Source organism: Priapulus caudatus, unplaced genomic scaffold (assembly GCF_000485595.1).
Source record: "Priapulus caudatus unplaced genomic scaffold, Priapulus_caudatus-5.0.1 Scaffold397, whole genome shotgun sequence".
Lineage (NCBI taxonomy): Eukaryota > Metazoa > Priapulida > Priapulimorpha > Priapulimorphida > Priapulidae > Priapulus > Priapulus caudatus.
In genome coordinates this window covers 82,135-101,129 of record NW_014577458.1, presented here as the reverse complement: position 1 = coordinate 101,129, position 18,995 = coordinate 82,135, and the positions used below count along the sequence as shown (strand labels likewise).

The following is an 18,995-nucleotide window of genomic DNA, read 5'->3' as shown; positions in this document are numbered from 1 at the left end:
AAATGGAAAGAACTAGAGGTTATTTTGTCATAAGGTAGTGTGATTATGCATGACACGAAGTATTTGCTAGTCTAGTACTGGAGAAATAAGCGTTTGGATGCGCATAGTGCGGCTTTAATAGAACAGATGCGAAACTGCCGGAAAGCAAGAAAAGATAACGAGAAAATGTTGTGGCATCAACATATGCAATTTACTGTGTTCGAACAGAAATCTCGGTATAAATACATAGACTCAGGACGCATAAGTACACACATATTAGATTAGAATATTACCAGTACATTGAACGATAAAATAACACGCATGCACATTTATATACCAGATTTTCTTCTCTCGTTATTGGCGTGTGCGTGCGTGCGTGCGTGCGTGCGTGCGTGCGTGCGTGCGTGCGCGCGTGCGTGCGTGCGTACGTGCGTGCCTGCGTGCGTGCGTGCCTGCGTGCGTGCGTGTGTATGTGTGTTCAAGTGAACATTTTCGCCGGGATAAATAAAAAACAATTGATATGTTCTACATCACACAGACTTAATCATACATCGTGTCATGAAGAGTATTGCCTCTATTACACTGAGACTGCCAACTGAGAAAGTAGGAGAGGCAAAGCTGTGCGGCTCATGCTATAGAAACGTAAGTATGTAGACTATCTGCACATCATGCGACCAACTATAGCAATAAACGATCAATAGTTTGACACGCGTTTATTTCTTCGTGTTCTCCTTCCACGGTTTTGCACCGAGTGCCACTAACTTAAGTATGTTCGCGCAGCTTAAGTAAGGAACTTGAGACGGGTTTAGATTCTATTTAATTTGCGTTTTTCAATGTAATAATATTAACGAATCAGTGCGCTGCGATTACGATAGCCCGTTCCGGACATTCCCACGTTTGTTGATGTTAATTCTTACGGACGGGCGGGCGTTATATATTATACTGTGCAGCGGTCACTCGCGACATGTGAACTGGATACGGTAAGTGGGGTACGGGAAATGGGATGGGGGTTAACGGGTACCTAACAGGCTTGAATTAAATATTGGATTCGGGTTTAATTAGGTATCTAAGCAGTACATTGCATGTTAGCGCCGTAACGGCAGTGCTGTGTCAAAGAAGCCCGTGTCATTTTCCGGTCAGCTAACCACGGCATTTTAGATAGTACCAGCTAGGGTACGTTTCGGTATACCGGACCGTACCCAGGGTACGTTCCGGCAGTACCCTGGGGGACATAGACCCTCTCAGCCTAACCAACAGGTGTAGGATTTTTACTTGGAGCTAGTTGAGTGTGCATGTAGGCGTATCAGCCGAGTTGTGAACACGAGTTCCAGCTCTGAGCATATGCTAACATATCAGTGGATCCGGGAGTTGAGAGACAACGCGTGTTAATTGGCGAGTTGCGATTGTTGATTTGAGTTGATGGTTGGCGATTTGAGTTCGCGGTCACGTGCTACCCGCAGCATGGCGAGTTTGAACTTTGAGATTATTGCGGTGTATTTATGAACTGCGATCGCTGGACAAACACAGCGGTAGAAGATAATGGTGGCATTCGCGTAGTAGTTCGGAGCATGTTTATGCGTTCAATGCCGCGCAGAACCGCATGTGCAGACGTGCTACATTCAATCTTCCTTTTTCTCTTTCATCTTCGCCTTTTCTTCGGAGTCCTTGGTTTTCTTCTCTTTCTTCTTCTCCGCCATACCTGTATTCTTCTTCTTTTTCTCTTCTTCCTCCTCCTCCTCTTCCTCCTCATCCTCCTCCTTCTTCTTCTTTTTCTTCTTCTTCATCCTCTTCTTCTTTTTCTTCTGCTTCTTCTTCTCCTGCATCTACGTCTTCCCGTTGTTGAGTAGGGTCCCTTAAGAGACGTGCGCGTTCCGTGACATTGTGGGCGGACACTACCACACTTCATGTTCTTTTCTTTCATGTTCCCATTACTGCATGGAGTCAGGCTGTCGGTTACAGTGCGCTTGCTCTGTGCTCATAGTGGCCGTGTTTTGCCATGCGAGGGGTTTCCCATGTTGATTCCCATATTGAGCACTTCGTTTCCTAGAATTGCACACGGAAATAGTTGAACGCGTTTGTTTTTCAAATATCCGTAACCGCATTATAATGCAAAAAAATCGTCTTTACACGGTATTTGGCTCAACCTCCCGGTTGTTATAGCTCCGGGTTAGTAATCACATGGGGTGGAATGTGCAATTGATTGATATATATATATATATATATATATATATATATATCCGCACTGAGCTTCGTTAATTGTCTGAGAAAAATAGGGGAGGCGGTGGTTTAAACTACTTCAGGTAAATGTTAGTCATTACCTCCATAACGATCGTTATGAATACGATGATATCCTTGACGGTGAATCGGGGTAATCATCAATGTCCGCATATAATTCTTGTTCTTCATAGTCGTATTCTTCAGCTGGAAATTCGATTCGAATAACATTTATATATATATATGTATATATATATATATATATATATATTGCGTAGAAGGGACAGTGGCGTAGCTAGGATTTTTTCAGCGGGGGGGGCACTGGGGGGGGCCTTACATTTTCGTGGGGGGGGGGCACAATATATAATTTTATTGAGATATGGTTCGAAACGCTTCTTTCATTGTATTATATAGCTGTTGCCTAAAACGGCTCATTTTTTAATTCAAATTTTTTTTATCAAGCATCGAATTTTCAGTGGGGGGGCACCTGGGGGGCGCACAGCAAATTTTTGTGGGGGGTACGTGCCCCCCCAGGCCCCCCGCTCAGCTACGTCCCCTTGAGAATGGGAATAACTAGAATATAGAATATAATAGCGACGGACTCTACTGGATGCCGCAATGTAGGCAAATACAGCAAATATGACGTTGTCCCGCCATGCTATAGGCCGAATAATTCGATAACTGAGCAGTGCTAGTATTATACGTCACTGTACTATGTGCCATTAGAGCTGCACTGTAATATGAATGGTAATGTGCTACGTATAGGCAAGGGCCGCATCACAAATGAAATTACAATATAAAATATACGCGCGTTTAAAAAACAATAACTATGCCACTCCATACGTTTTACGCCGCGAGTATAGACCATTAAATAGGTAAATAAATAAATAAATTAATTTAGAGTAGCTCTCTTTAAATTGTAGTTCATTCTGCTGCAGATGGCGACGCGCCGGCGACACGCTTACCGCAACAAACTCGGCTTGCGCCAAGATAACGTGGCGGGAGGGCAGTCTAGGCGGGACGGAGAGATAGGTTGTCGTTATAAGCAACTCTTCTTCCTCCGCAGTCAATCTCTGGTCTGAATGCCAACGAAGAATTCGTCACTCCTGTTATCTTCGTGGCTTTCTCAACGCAGCGAATCATTGCGGCGAAGTAAAGAGTATGAGGCTATTATATAGCTACAACGCCATCTATTATTTGTGGAAAATCTATTAATCAATGAGAAAGTAAATTATCAAATTAAATTCGATTTAATTAGACCTTCTAGCTTCAGATATTTTGCCTGATTACAGATTCTCACTTCAACGTTTGCAATGCATGTATGCTAATGTATTCTCTAAAACCCTATAATCTATCTCGTTCTCTCTCTTTGTCTCTCTCTCCTCCTCGTCTGCTCTCTCTCTCTCACTCTTCGTCTCTTCTCTCTCTCCCTCTCTCGTCTTCTGTCTCTCCTCGCTCTCCTTCTCTCTTTCTTCGCCTTCGCGCTCGTCGCGCTCTTCTCACTTTCCGCTCTTTCTCACTCCTCACTTTCTCGACTCCACCTCTTTCCCCTCTCTCTTCTCTCATCTCTCCCACGTCTCTCTCTACTCTCTCTCCTTTCTCTCGTCTCTCTCTCTCTCTCTTCTCTCTCGTCTCACCCGTCTTCCGCTAGCGCTCTCTAACCACACTCTTTCCCTCTACTTTACAATAATTGTAGAATCTTATATTCGTATGCGATCCAGCGACTACATTGAAAAGGCTTTCGCAGCGGCGCGCATTGTTGTCGCGTGAGGGATGGTCGCATTACAAACCTTGCGGTTCGAAATGAATTCGCCACCTGCAACCAATTAGACGAGGTTTAAAATTCTACTAATAGGTGATGACTCTACATAAGCTTTTCTCGACAGGCTGAGGAACACAATGAAGATTAAGGCGTCTGTGGTGCTAATGGAGAGTAGCAGGAGAGACGGCGAAAGAGGATGGCTTGACATTTGTAGATTATAATCTACCATTGTAGAATGCAAGGCGCCGTTTATTGTTGCTGCCAAATGTTTCATGTGCCATAAAAACATGACGGTTCCCATTACCTTAGTGCGAGAACGCGTTTGCACGCACACACGAACGTCGCGTGTAACAAACACGAATGACACACCGCAGGCACATCCACGCCACACTCGGACACAACCGGGTAGTTTTGTATCTATATATATGTTGTTCCGTACTAACTCGCAATCCAGATAATGTTATGTTCTATCGCGTATTGTGATTGTGCATGTCACAACAGGAAATATTTCTGAGAAAGAAAAAGCCTTTCATACAGTCTGTGTGTCAATCTCAACAACTGATACAGACAAGATCTGAGAAACATTATTTGTCGTTGCATATACGCCACCCTATGTAGGAAGAGTATATATAGCGTAGCGCGGATTGCAATTTCGCAGGATAGCCACGGCGGCCGTGACGCCGTATTATGAGGTGATAACGGTTCTGACGCGTGGTCTGTGTCTTCCTGCGGCGTGCCCCCTGCTGTGTCATGTGGTGTGTGTGTTGTGTGTGTGTGTGTGTGGGGTGATGTGTGGTGTGTGTGTGTTGCGGGTGTGTGGTGTGCGCGGCGCGCGGCACGCGCGTGTGTGTGTGTGTGTGTGTGTGTGTGTGTGTGTGTGTGTGTGTGTGTGTGTGTGTGCATGTGTGTGTGTATGTTCTATAGTCAACATACATGACACTATCTGCACGCACAGTTGTACGCAAATCGATTACGCCGCCAATCTGTACTCTATCTTTATTTTTTCGTCATAAAGTTCTATTGTGATTGCTCATGATGGAATTTACCGGGCTTAGTGCCGGATAGCAGTACTGGTGCCTTTCCCATTGTTATTGAAATTCTTCACCAAATTTGTTTACCTAAAACCCCAAATTCCTCAGAAATTAATTATTTTGCGGCGTAGAGAAGTTCAATAAAACTAAACGATGTCTTTTTTTAACAATTCATCGCAATCCTCTCGTTTGATTCTTATTAAAAGACTACTGTACACGTATGAAGCCGGATAACATTATTTATTATATTTTAATTATTATTTATTACCTTTCCCATTGGTAGTAAATATGGCTGCTGTGAATCAAGCTCATCTAAAACCCGAAATTTGACGGAAATCGGTTAGGGGGGTAGCTCGTGACGTAGAATATAGAGCTAGGTGAACTCACGACTTTCATACGGCGTGAGGTCGACATTCGCTGGACGTTTAGGCTTCCTTGGCGGAGATCCGGGACTAGGCGCCAATACCGCCGGACGGTAACTCTTTCTCCCGCTCTCCAGCGATGGAAGCACTTTCGGCAAAGATCGGACGTCGACGGCTGTGGTCGGCGACAGCTCTTGCGCGCGTGCGCCGCCGTTGGCCGCCGCGGTACGGCCCTGTTCGACGCGTTCAGTCGAGTATTCGCCTGTTGTCGCTGCTCTATCTCTCATTCCCGCGACGACGGAGCGTATCGCGGCGCGGTTTTTGTCCAGCGCGTCGGCCATCGTTAACTCGCTCGGCACGGATGCACGTTCAGACTGACTCCGTTCCCTGCTTTGCACCGGAGGGGGCGCGTTAGTGGCGCCACCCTGCGTCGACGGTACTCCGTCGAGGTTAGGTTTCTTAGGTATCGGCGGTCGTGGTGCGATCGGTGGTCTGATGTTTAACACAGGCGGACCGCCTGGTGTCTGCTCTGCTTCGAATCTAGCGCACATCTCGTTCACACTGCCCGTCTTTCTGGCCTGAAAAAAACGAAAGTTGAAGAGAGAAAAGGGAAATACGATATATGGCTTGCAGCCGGTGTACTATGCACGCTTTAGTTTGCGATCCATTTGCTTCTTTCTGGCCTAAAAATACGAAAGTAATGGGGAAAATAGAAAATACGATATGGCGCGCAGCCCGATCACAAGGCATGTTTTAATTTGCGATAAATTCTCTTCTTTCTGGTCTAAAAAACAAAAGTAATGGGAAAAAGGAAAATATGATATCGCTTGTTTACGTTTTAGTTTACGACGAATCACCGTGTTTCTGGCCTTAAAAACGACGTATATAGGGAAGTGAAAATACGATAGCTTTCACTCTGTATGCAGGCAATGTTTTTGTTTGCAATAAATTTTTGTTTTTGAACTCAAAACGAAAGTAAAGTGGACTGAAGAATGCTATAGATTGTGCCCCGTCTACACGGAACGTTTCTGTTTACCATAAATTCCCACCTTAATGGCGTAAAATGAACGTAACGTGGCAATAAATATTGCTGCTTGGACTCCATTTACAAGACACCTCCTGCTGATAGTGACATTTATGACTTTAACTTTTTACACTCTGACAAGCAAATAAACATGTCTGATAGTCAGGTTTATCGTTTCTACGGGACACAGACACACTGCACTACCTCATGTGAATACCATCAAGCTACAATGTAGAACAAGTAACAGTAAGCAAGTGTAATACGCCATTTTATCATAACAGCGAGACATAGATTGCAGAAATAAACATGGCAATATAAAAAGTAATTTTTAACACGTTTCTTTGCGAATGTTGTTGTCTATGCCATCGCGACCGCATTTCGTTCGGTATAGAATAAAATGACGCAAAAAAGGCTACATAATAGCGGCGTAAGAGTACGAGTATTGTAAAGTAATTCGAGCATAATACTACGCCCCTAACATGCACATAACGTGTAAATACACAATCGGCGCTGGTTGAAAGCATTTTCAGGAATTGTGTAATCAGACTCGTGCGCGACCGATGCGAGAAGATCAAATGTTCTGATTATGTGTACGCCGTTTCCACTCACAGCTTACCATTACTACTTCGTTGACGAAATTCCAATATTCCTGTTTCCGTCAACCACCCGAGGAACGTCACACGTGTGCCAGGCGCCCGGTATGCTTTTCCGCCTAGCTTATCCAACAGCTCTAGTCAGCATAATCCCACTACCTCGTACTTCGACCTGTGAATCATGTCTGTGTATTTGTCACGTGACTGATCTCATTGGTTAGTACGTGGAATGCCGACATAGCCGATATACCAGTATATATAAATATATATATGTATGTGTGTGGGGGGGGCGCATGCATGTCAATGAAATATAAATAAGTCGAAACGTATTTTACGTGACAACAAATATAAGTCATTCAGATGACCCACTTTGTAATAATGCATGGATGTCATCATGGCATGATTAAAGTTTCTAATAACATTGTCATTCTCATCAGTAATCATTTACGAATAATAATGTTAACATGGTGAGTTTCGGAGGTCAATTTTTTCAGTTTCGTAATCCATGATAGTTTGGAGGAATGGTGGATTACTCAAACTTGCAAGTACTTAATTGGCTAAATTATACTTCGTTATATCTTCACAATAGTTTTTTTTCTTGTAACACAATTTTTTCAGGAGTACGTGAATTACAGATCCTGATATCATAGCAGGAGTAGATAATGGGTAATAATCCCTATTATCTACTCCTGATCATAGTCATACATTATTTCTAAACACCTAAATTGCCGTCAGGTGGCAGCACGAGATCAGTATGGGCACAGTGGTATGGTATCATTAATTTTGTGCATTTGTGTGTGCATGTGTTTTATGTGTTTATTTTATGTATAATAATAAGCTATTGTGTGTCCATACTTTTAACAATTGTATTTAGATATAAAGTGGGTAGCTTCGAGTCAGAATAACGAGATCATTGCATTGACACGGCTAGTACATTGTTCTAGTATTTCGAGACACTCATACATTGCCACCAGACGGCGGCACAATATCAAATTTTGCTGTTTTAAAAGTACCTGTTGCGCGGTCTTGGTTTTGTTGTGTTATCTGTTTTTTAGTGATAATTATTGACCCTACTCATAGTTTTAGGAGTTTTGTTAACCGTTTTCACATTTAGTATGGGATGTATATAAAAGCTGTTTCAGATATAAAGTACAGAATATTGCCATTTGATTTTCCTTCGTCAAAGCAGACGACATGTGCAATGCATGCATGCAACCAAAATAATACAGTGACAGTGGCAGTGACACTCTACACACGCATGGATATTTTAATACATTTAACTAATTCTAGCTTATAACCAATATAGCATAATAACTTGATATAATAGAATTCGAAAATTGTAAAGTCATTGAAAAATATTAATATTATATTGCAGGCAAATATTATATTTATACAGTCGAATCCTCTATTGAACTATTCCTCAGATAAACACACGAAGACGGAAGAGCAACGAAATATATGTAATAATAACTAATGTATACAATTGTATACAATTGTAAAAACTAAATAAGTATAATATGTTGAATAATTAAGTTATCTGTTATGCGTTACTCGCAAAAACATCTAATAAGTTGGTGTGGGCGTTTTTAAATCACTATCTGTATCACCCCTATCAAATAAATAGTAAATGCCTATTCTCATCACGTGACATGAAACAGCTGCTTTCCTTAGTGATGTCATCGCGTCTCTCCAGATGATATTTGATTCTTCCTGAACTGATGAAGAAATACGATTTCCTGCTAGAGTAAGAAAGCATTTGTAAAAATAGCAAAACCATGAAGTCATCACTATTTTCTTAGTCAAGGTGAGCTAGTTAAACTATTAAAAATACGTGTAATGAAGCTACACGTCTCGTCTGTTGGTAACTATAGGCCTACGATACATATAGCTAATTAGCTAGCTGCACACTGTACGTAGTTTCTAATTTTCGTGCTTTTCTTTGTAATTTTTCTGCTGAAGATACACGTAAATTATAATGTTATGTTGATATAGTTGAGTACGTTTACATTGATAATGCTTCATTTGTTTATATGAATTTTCGTGAAATAAAGGTGACATAAAGGTATGCACCAGAACTCGTCAAAGTGAATCTATTTTAAATATGCCATATGGTTATTAATCCCAGCCCTAGTACAGTAACGTAACCCGGCCAGGAGAGTAGGGTTACTACTACCTGCTCTGTTGGGTCACATGCTTGTATCTTGAGCTAGGTTTTCCTAAATATTTCGGACTTGCAAATCTAAATTTCTTCAGCTGTGTCCCTGACTCAGTGACGCTGAAGGGGTCGTTGTCGTATCAGGTATTACATATATGTACCCGAGGTACATATAATATCAGGAGTCTATATTATCTTACTCCTGATAATATGTAAACACAAAGTGTACCAGACTTGTACTACAGAAGTGTACCCTAACCCTAAACATACCTCATATAAAAATATAAACATAATACTAAACAACCTAAAACTACCTCGGGTACATATAATATATGTAGTACCTGATACGACAACGACCCTTCGTGCCTCAGTGACGCTGAGAGGGTCTATGTCCCCCAGGGTACTGCCGGAACGTACCCTGGTACTATCTAATATGCCGGACCGTACCTTGCCTACTCCACTAACGAGTCTAGGGAGTCGCCTACGCCTACTCCCTAACCCTAACCCTATCCCTAACCCTATCCCTAACCCTAACCTTAACCCTAAACCTAACCCTAACCCTAACTCTAACCCTAACCATATCAAATAGTTACCAGGGTACGTTCCGGCAGTACCCTGGGGGACATAGACCCTATGAGCCTCAGTGACTGCCTGCGTAATGTCGAGGCATCTTAAATTATATATACATTGCCCTGCCTTGTTTGTTTATAATGGTTATGCTTCTGAGAGAGTACCCGCCTATAGCTACGCCCTTGCAGATACTCATGGTAGACTGCTAGCTATATAGAGTATAGCTATAGTATGTAATATATCTATAGTAATAAAGTATTACCATAATCATCTCCTTCACATATATGTGTGTGTAGCGCTAGCTTAACAAATTATGAGAAATTAAAGTCATCGTAAGTGAAGGGATGGAACTTTTTTAACTCGGTAAAGAGGGTACATGGACCATCAATTAGTTTTTTTCTGTATCCCATCTCAAAATAGATCCAGCAACTGTCACATGCATATAATTACTTCCCCAACTAGAATCATCTAAACCTATTTTCCAGCATCTTGTTATACGGTGAGTTTATGAGTATATTAGTTGAGTATAGTAAGCTTCGTGACTATTCATAATAAGGACTCAGGAGTTTAGCATATAATTTACTAAGGTTAAATCCATGTTTCTCCCCCAGAAAGAATTCCAGGGTTCATTTTCTGTGTTCCTATGGCAATAACAGCATGCCATGCAAAGCAATTGCACTCTGATAGAGTGGCTCTATTATAGAGGAATTCATCGGTATGCTAGCCATAAACGCCTGGGATAAATTAGAAAAGGGTTTCTTTTATTTTTAAATAACGTATTATATGCAGAATTGGTTTTTAGCTAAACATGGGTTTTAGCTAAACACTGCGATCTATTTCACTACCTGTGATCTGTGGATCAATACTTTTTCAGTAACAGTTGCAATTCTACGACGTAACTTATTTAGATAGTCACCAGTAATGGGGTTACTTTATAATTGTTCTGTGTCGGATTTTTCCTTTATTTCTATATATATATGTTCATATATCTATTCCTCAGTGCCCATATTCCCCCTCCATCCTTCCAGCACATTTCATTCTTCCACAGTGCAAAACAAAAGTTCTATATGTTCTGGTCTATATGTAGTCGCAAACCAGAGCATATTACAAAATCAAATCGAGGTTGATTTACATATATGCTCTGCGCAAGCTACTATTTTGCAGAACGTGGCACTCGTTCACGTTAAACTTCTTCACGTTATCTACGAAACATGCCTGTGTGCAGGCGATCGTGTTTTATTGTACGTAGTATTAGTACATTTATGTAGTAGATCTGTATATGTAGACGCAAACTACTATTTTGCAGAACGTGGCACTCGTTCACGTTATCTACATATATGCGTGTGTGCAGTCATGTTTTATTGTGGAAAGTACATTTATGTAGTAGAATTTATGATCCGTATGCTTGCTTCGTGCATTTCACACATGCTTGCTTTCGTCTACTAGGGGCAGTTATTAGGTTCAAGATTGCTCACAGCCTCACACCTACTATAGACAGGAGGACATAAGAGACAAAGGGTTCTTATGTCCTCCTGGAAAATATATACATGTCATTCTGAAAACGTACACATCCATATCATCAAGAATAACAATGATAATGATAATAATAATAATATATAGTCATAATCAATATTTACTATCGTTGTTATGTGCACAGTAAGTATCATGCCAGGAGGAACTCCTCTTAATACCATTCCCCTCCTTTTTTTCACCAGGCTTCTACTCCCCTAGCTTCTCTCACCAGGTTCTACTCCCCTAGCTTCTCCCACTTTTTCCCCTCCTCCTTTCCTTCCTCCCAATTGTCTTTATGCCTTCTCTTATATTTGCTGATACTTTAGATTTAGAAAAGAAAAAATCGCTAAATCTGTTCTAAATCTAATGTGTCCATTTCTCTCTCGTTTGTCCAATATCTATACGAATGCTATGATCAATTAATGTTCCCGTAGCGAAATTTCACAAGAGTATACCATTTTGTAGTTTATTTTACGTGTTTTTCAGACTAAAAATAATGGTATTTTATTACTTCCTAGTATTCCCGCACCTACACAATGGGTACATGAAATGATTTTTAATATGTTCAGTCATAGAATGTGCTTACATATACATCTATAATCTGAGTACATGCATAGTCGAATCTCGCTCAGCATCGCAAAAGCACATACATCGAACCCTATATAAAACTTATACACATATAACTAACATGTACATCCCTTCACAGCAATTAAGTACAACTGCATTGCGCTGCTTATTTTATTATTATTTTGCCTGCTAGTGTTAAAAATTGTTTTATTGGCTATCAAATTTACCCAGCAACAGCCTTTGTCTGTCACCGTGCGGTAGAGGAGTGAGTTTTTATACGGTGGTACACGAACACAGAGAGTAGCTAGCAGCCGTGCTTGCTGGTCTCAGCTGTTTGCCTTTGTTATGGTGGGGCTGTGGGTTATTGGCCTGCCTATCGTCAGCTGTTCCTGATTCTGAGTGGGTGTGGTAGTTGTGCGTGTTCGGTACAGTTGGCCTACGTCTTTAAAGCTGCGCGAAATACACGTTCTGGACATTTAAATGGTTTGAATATTGATTTACACGCTATTAATTATTGTGTAATAGAAACTGGAGTACGCCATTCACTCGTATGGCCGCTGCATCGCGACCTATGCACTCCGTACGCAGAGATACGGAGTGCGGTACAGTTCAATGTATGTTAGTGGTTACCTCTATAGAACGACCACCTGCTAACGAAAGGCCACCGGATGTTTCGCGTGAGTGGCCGTTATACGCACGCGGTGACGTCACGCCTAACCGCAGTGTAGCTATTGCAAGTGACGGTTACTGTACTCAGTGTACTGTATAATATGTCTATACAAAAAACGCATCGAGATGTTTTTCAGTCGAGTTCGAGACAAATGTCAGGCAACGAAATGCTATTTTGGAGAATGCGCAAATAGAGAGAGTGGGCGATAAGAGGAGGGGGAGATTTAGAAGGGGGAAGCCAGAAAAGTAGTGAGTGAAGAGCTAGGTGAAAATGCTCTATGCTTCTCCTGTTTATTTCCCTCATGCTCTTCCCAGCTGGATACGTGCATCTTGCGTCATTCCTTCTGCTTCGCATCCTTCTTCTGACATTCCTGCTTGTTTACATCAATCTTTACAATAGCTAATAAATTGTAATATTATCAGGAGTAAGATAATATAGGATCCTATATTAATATATTAATATAATTTATATTATTTATATTAATATTATATTAATATTAATATTAATATATCCTATACTAATATATAACCTATATGATCTTACTCCTGATATTATTGTATAGAGCATTCCTGAGCATACACTATATTGACTATTCGCGGAACTATATAATTAAGAGCAGCGAGCAATATATAAATGTGAGTGTACTCGTATATAACCAATCATGCATGTAGTTCAACAAATGAATAACATAATACAATATTTACATCATATTATTGCGCATGCAGCCATCACGTTTCCATCGTTGGAAACACAACACCCATACACATGCGTTAACCTCGCGTCTGTACTGCAGTTGGCATGAGACAAACGCTGGAACGACGAGTGGGGAGTGTGACCCATCTCTAAAAACATCGCTACTTGAGGATGCGTTGCCCTACATCTTTTCGTAGCCGCGCATGCAGAGGCAGCTAGGGCACGGGAAACCCACGTGAAGCCGAGCCGATAGGAAGGGCAAGGCTCGGTTCACGAGGCGGTTGCGCTTAGCATGGGCATGGCCCAGCTCTGCGGTAAAAATGTACACCCCGAGCGAATACATTTTTAAAAAAAACTTTTTTTACAGCAGTGAACTTTAATGGAATTTGATTATTTATACCAAGCATTTTATTTCGTACGCGGAACGCCAAGTACGTGTACGAGCCACGACGTTTCTTTTTAAGTATTGTAGCGTCAAGCTTTAAAAACTTATCGTTTATATCACAGCGATATCATTTAAAAAGTGGGAAAAGCCAATAAATGTACGAGTGCCGATTTATGTCCTAAGAGAGCAAGATTTCCGTCGAGAAATTGTGCGTGGGCGTTGCACAGTGAACAAATTTTCTGTGCGTCGACAAACAAAGATAAAGATTGGGGTTCAGGGGCGTAGCCAGGATTTTCAAAGTTGTAGGCACGAATATCTGAGCGGAGCGCCACCATGGGTTGGCGCGGAGCGTACAAGGAAATTTTTGGTTTTACAAACCCTCCAGATGGCCGGAAACGGCCCTTCCCGAGTGTTCATTCTGGTTCCCTGGCCTCTTGCTAACTTGAGACACTTCATTCAATATTACGTTTAAACCCAAAAAACAAACGAGTTAAAATAGGGTTACGAACGAGTTAAACTGTTAAAAAACTGACAAGATCGGATCCTATAGTCTTTTTCGGCGGGTAGAGTGTTGAATGAAACGGCACGCGATAGAAATGACAGCCTAGATGACAGAAGAATAGGTCACCTAATTTAGCCATATTCTTGCTACGTTCATTTCAATAGTTTTTCCTTTCTAGACTCTTAAACTCGTCCAGCAAGCTTATGGATTTGAATTATGGGTGTTTAAAAAAAAAAGATAACTTGGCCAAAAAAAGTGTAGGCCCGGGCCTACAGTGCTACATACTGGCTACGCCCCTGGGGTTTTACGGCGAGAAAGATAAAAAATAATCCTGCGTTTGTTCGCGCAAAGATTATTCGTAGAGATTCTTCGCGTCACTGTCCAATCACAGCACGTCACAATCGAACGCGTGATTAGCGTGGTGAAGCACTATCTATGGCTCAGAGACTGTCTAGCCACTGAGCTGCATGTATGTACTAATGGAACTTCTGTTATATATTGCTCAATGTGCCTATCCACGGGCACTTGGGCGGATTCAATAATTAAATGATAGTAACTAAACATATCGTATTTACTATCAAAGTCATAATCTATATATTATCATATTATGTACTCTCTATATGCTAATAATTCCACGTAAATGTTATCATCTGTGTGTTTCTGTGTTACCGTGTATTTTTCTGTGAGTTGGTGCGCAGTGGCGTGCGTGTGGTGAGATTTCGTGTTGGGAGGAGCATTTTAACGACATTTACGTGGAATATTTATGTTATAGAAGGTACATCTACATTGAGACTTTGGAGGTAAATACAATATTTGTTTATTTGCAATCATTTTATTATTGAAACGGCCCAACTACCTGTGTGCCTAGCAGTTGTTCGCCAACAGATCAATATTGTGGTATGAATTGGTTGGTCGGCTGATAATAATATTTCCTGTTATGGACGATCTCACGATTCCACTGGTATGATAGATGAGTTCCATTAGGGATCATTTCAAATTAAAACGTGTGCGATGCTAAAGCATTGGTCTATTCACCAAAAAATCACATCGTATGCTTTGTGCATGTGCAACGTATATCGTACACAATATAGTTAAGTTATCTAGGTGGGGGCAGCCCTATAGACCGAAGGTCCGATAGACCGAAGGTCCGATATACCGAAGGTCCGTTAGACCGAAGGTTCGATAGACCGAAGGTCCGATAGACCGAAGGTCCGATATACCGAAGGTCCGTTAGACCGAAGGTTCGATAGACCGAAGGTCCGATAGACCGAAGGTCCGATAGACCGAAGGTTCGATAGACCGAATATTGCAAAGGGTTAGGGTTACAGTTAGGGTTAGGGTTACAGTTATACCCCCGTCACACCGGACGGCGACCATCCGCGACCGTACGGCGACCAGAAAATGTACAAGGTCGCCGGCAAACGCGAACACAACGCGAGAGAAAAAGTCCCAACAAATTACAAACTTGAAAAAAACCGCGCTCTTACCGCGACCTGTGCGATCATACGGTTCTCACGGCGCGCCCGCCACGACCTCTCCGCGCTTTTGGCGTTTCTATTGAGATCTATGGGCTTGGCAACGGCGATCACCGGCGTTTCCGCGGCGCTCTCACCACGCTCATGGGTTCTTACACCGAGCGTCTCTACGTGTATCGCGACTGCACGGCGACTCACGGCGTTTCTACCACGTTCTCCACGGCGACTATATAAGCTGGATCAGATTTTCGGAAATTTTAACTGTATAGTTGTGCGTTTGCTGAGTAGAAACACGATGCCGAAGAAACAAGCTACCAGAGGCCGAGCCCGGGCCGTGGGCCGAGACAGATCGGCATGAAACAAATCGGCAGATCGGATGAGACAGATCATGAATTCGCCGTTGAAAATGTTACTATTTTCGCAGCGTCTTTGCACGCGTGTACTGCGCGTGTACTACGCTTATGGAGATGTTACGACGCTTGTCTCATGACCGTCGCGCCCCACCGCGTTCTCACCGCGTTCGCAGGTCAGATCGCCGAACCTTGGCGTTTGTTTTAACAATGCTCAAACAAACGCCGTGACTCGGCGATCATTGGCGACCATGGCGACCACACCACGATGTCTGGCGTTTCACACGGCTTATACCACGCTTATGGCGACCTTGGCGCGCTCTGGGCCCATTTTCCGTCGCCGTAGCAGCGCAAGTAAGGACGCCACCCGGTGTGACGGGGGTATTAGGGTTAGGGTTAGAGTTGGGGTTAGGGCATATAATTATATGGTTTATAGTGGCATATGATTTATAGTGGCATCGGTGGATGTGCGGCATATTCACGTTCGAATACGGCATCAGTGGATGTCCGGATGCGTATCCTGGGAGGCTAGGCGAACGATTCCGGACGTGTAGCACTGCGTATTCGAATAAACCTTCGGTCTATTGGGCCTTCGGTCTATCGGACCTTCGGTCTATAGGGCTGTAACTATACTGTAAGTTTCCGACTTTCGAGTGAAAGCTCGAAAGCTCGGGGCTCGGTGTAGTATTCTTGGTAGTATATATATATATACAAGAGCAGATAAAGAGGTATTCTTTATACGCTTCTTTTTTCCTTTCGCTTCTCTTTTCTCTTTCTCCTTTATACGCCTTCTTTATACGCTCTTGATATATATATACATGCGCATACTTTGCGTGCGATCTCGTCACGCGCCGCTCCTTCCTATCGCTAGGTGTGTGAATCTATAACGGGGTCCTGAAGGGCAGCCGTCCTTGGAATAGTGGTGGTGGTGTATGGACATTGGTGGTGCTGGCCGGGTTTTCACGAGGGGCTTTTTTTTGTATCCACGGGTTCATATTCGCGCATCGAGGGCGTATGGCGCGTGCTGTCTGCTGCACTTGCGTTAGTTCGGGCCTGGGGAGCAAAGTGGTGCATGAAGGAGTCGCGGGCTCGGGTGAATTTGCACGTATATCCGTGTTATGCTAGCTGTGTGCTGCATATCATCTGCTGCTTCAGGAAGGAAGATTCGTTCGATTGTTTTTGCTCGGACGAGGAGATCATTGTTGAGCTGGTCGATTCGATTCTAGACAACGTTTAATGGTGTTTTTTTTTACGAATTGGCTGACAAGAAGTTGATTGATTTGGATTAAGACGATGCTGCGCGGTCCATAAGAAGGTATAAATCCTTATAACTGCCTCTCTAGTGTTACTTGTCTTTTTCGTTTGGTAAATGTATGGTGTGTGTAGATATTGTGCATAGAGGTATTGTTGCTTTTATTGACGGTTCGCCTTATTAATTTTTCATTATTCGTTCTGCTTTATTAGTGTTTGGCGTGTTGGGTCGGTTGATGTTTGAGTGGCTGGGTGGGTCGTTGTGTTGTACTGTGTGAGTGTGTGAGTGTGCGCTGGATGAAATAGATGGGTGCAATGATCAGATAGCAATGGCGTGCTTGATGGCATGGTTGACATGCATGCTAGCATGCGTGTATAGCCCCTTCGCTGTTGCCACCACTGTGCAGAGCGAAGGCGATATCGTTCTAGAGCTAGCATTGCTGCATGCATGGTTGGCATGGTCACTTGGATGGATGCATCAATGGATGGCTGGTGGACGGGACGGTGGATGAAACAAATGAATGCAGCAGCGCTAGATATGTGTGCAGTGTGAGTCGCGAACGCAGTTGTCAATCCTCAGCCTGTTGTTTTATTTGGATTGCCTGTACCTTAGCGTCGGTAAATCTTCGATATAGATATCCAGATTACAGAACGCATTGCGTTTATTAAAACAACTCAGCGCAACCCGGCTAATACTAGATGCAAATAACCGGTCCAGCGCAATGCAGTTCTGTACTTAATTGCTGTAAGGGATGTACATTGTTAGTTAATATGTGTCATAAGTTTATATGGGGTTCGCGAGTGTAATGTGCTTTTGCGATGGCCTGAGCCGAGATTTCGGACTATGCATGTACTCAGAATTATAGACTGTATATGTAGCAATTCTATGACTGAACATATTAAAAATCATTCTAGTGTACCCTTGTGTAGGTGCCGAAATATGGAAGTAATAAATACCTTATTTTTAGTCGAAAACACGTAATTAATAACAAATGGTATACTTTCGTGAAATTTTCGCTACGGGAACATTAAATTGATCAATAGCTTCGATTAGATATTGGACCCAACCCGAGAAGAGAAATGGACATTTAGGTTAGAAAACGATTTTAGCGATTGTTTTCTTTTCTTAAATCTTAGACAGTTAAGTCGAAGTCGTGGAATAATTCAAAATAAGCCGAAGAAGGATTGAAATGTAAGCGCATAATATAGGCGCGAGCGAATAAGCAAGACCGCGGAGGTGACGAAAATAAAAACGTCGAGGGCGGCCTTGGAGGAGCGGCATAGTGTACCTATGCGGTTTATTATTACCAGATCTGGCTAATCGATTGGGCGAGATTGTACGTGACGTCGTTGTGGCGTGCGTGATATTGTAGACTTTCTGCAGCTGGTGCGTTACGGCTGACGAAAGTATTGCATTTCTTCTTCCATTGCAATTAACGTTTTGATTCAGCTATAAAATGTCCTCCGCGGCACGATTTCGTATATGCGAGCGGCACACGTTGAAATTTCTGTAGACCTTCGGTTTATCAGCGGCTCGGCTTCGCCGCATTGAGAGCGTTAAACAATGGCGACTACACAAAGGACGCTGGTTGCCGTCTACGATAAGCGCGGTACCCAGAGTTCGAGCAGTATCGTAGGATGAATGGCACAGAACAGAAGCATGATTTAAGAGTGCCTCTGACAGAACGCAATGATTGATTTAGTATGCAGTTGACCGCACGGCGCCGACATGCTCGGTGGTGCAGGCGGGTTCGTTAGGTGCGCACACGGCGTGACACACACACAAAGAGCGTTATAGATTTAACTTCTAGCCAGGTGGCCGGCCTGGCTTGTAAGTAATGTCTAGGGCACGTGTTGCTATAAATCGCACGGGGGTTTATGTTGATCATACTTGGTAAGT

The 18,995-nt window shown here is 42.6% G+C and overlaps 2 protein-coding genes and 1 long non-coding RNA gene across 4 annotated transcripts in view; 1 reads left to right on the top strand and 2 right to left on the bottom strand.

The window, feature by feature from the left end:
* Nucleotides 1–1,773: 1,773 nt before the first annotated feature.
* LOC106809938 lies at nucleotides 1,774–2,394 on the bottom strand. Its single transcript, XR_001393931.1, has 2 exons — nucleotides 2,298–2,394; nucleotides 1,774–2,022 (listed from the first exon to the last, which is right to left on the bottom strand). It is a non-coding gene; the product is annotated as an uncharacterized LOC106809938 (long non-coding RNA).
* A 2,965-nt stretch (nucleotides 2,395–5,359) lies between these two features.
* On the bottom strand, nucleotides 5,360–7,102 carry LOC106809931. Its single transcript, XM_014813169.1, has 2 exons — nucleotides 6,989–7,102; nucleotides 5,360–5,926 (listed from the first exon to the last, which is right to left on the bottom strand). The coding sequence occupies exons 1-2, from the start codon at nucleotides 6,989–6,991 to the stop codon at nucleotides 5,360–5,362; spliced, it is 570 nt and encodes a 189-aa protein (XP_014668655.1). The 5' UTR covers nucleotides 6,992–7,102.
* A 1,527-nt stretch (nucleotides 7,103–8,629) lies between these two features.
* LOC106809936 overlaps nucleotides 8,630–18,995 on the top strand; it is a 29,213-nt gene continuing 18,847 nt past the window's right edge. Inside the window, exon 1 of one of the 2 annotated variants that reach the window (XM_014813176.1) lies at nucleotides 8,630–8,769. The gene's annotated coding sequence lies outside the window, so the exon portion shown is untranslated. The remainder of the gene's footprint in view (nucleotides 8,770–18,995) is intronic. The other variant, XM_014813177.1, reaches the window with a different exon arrangement.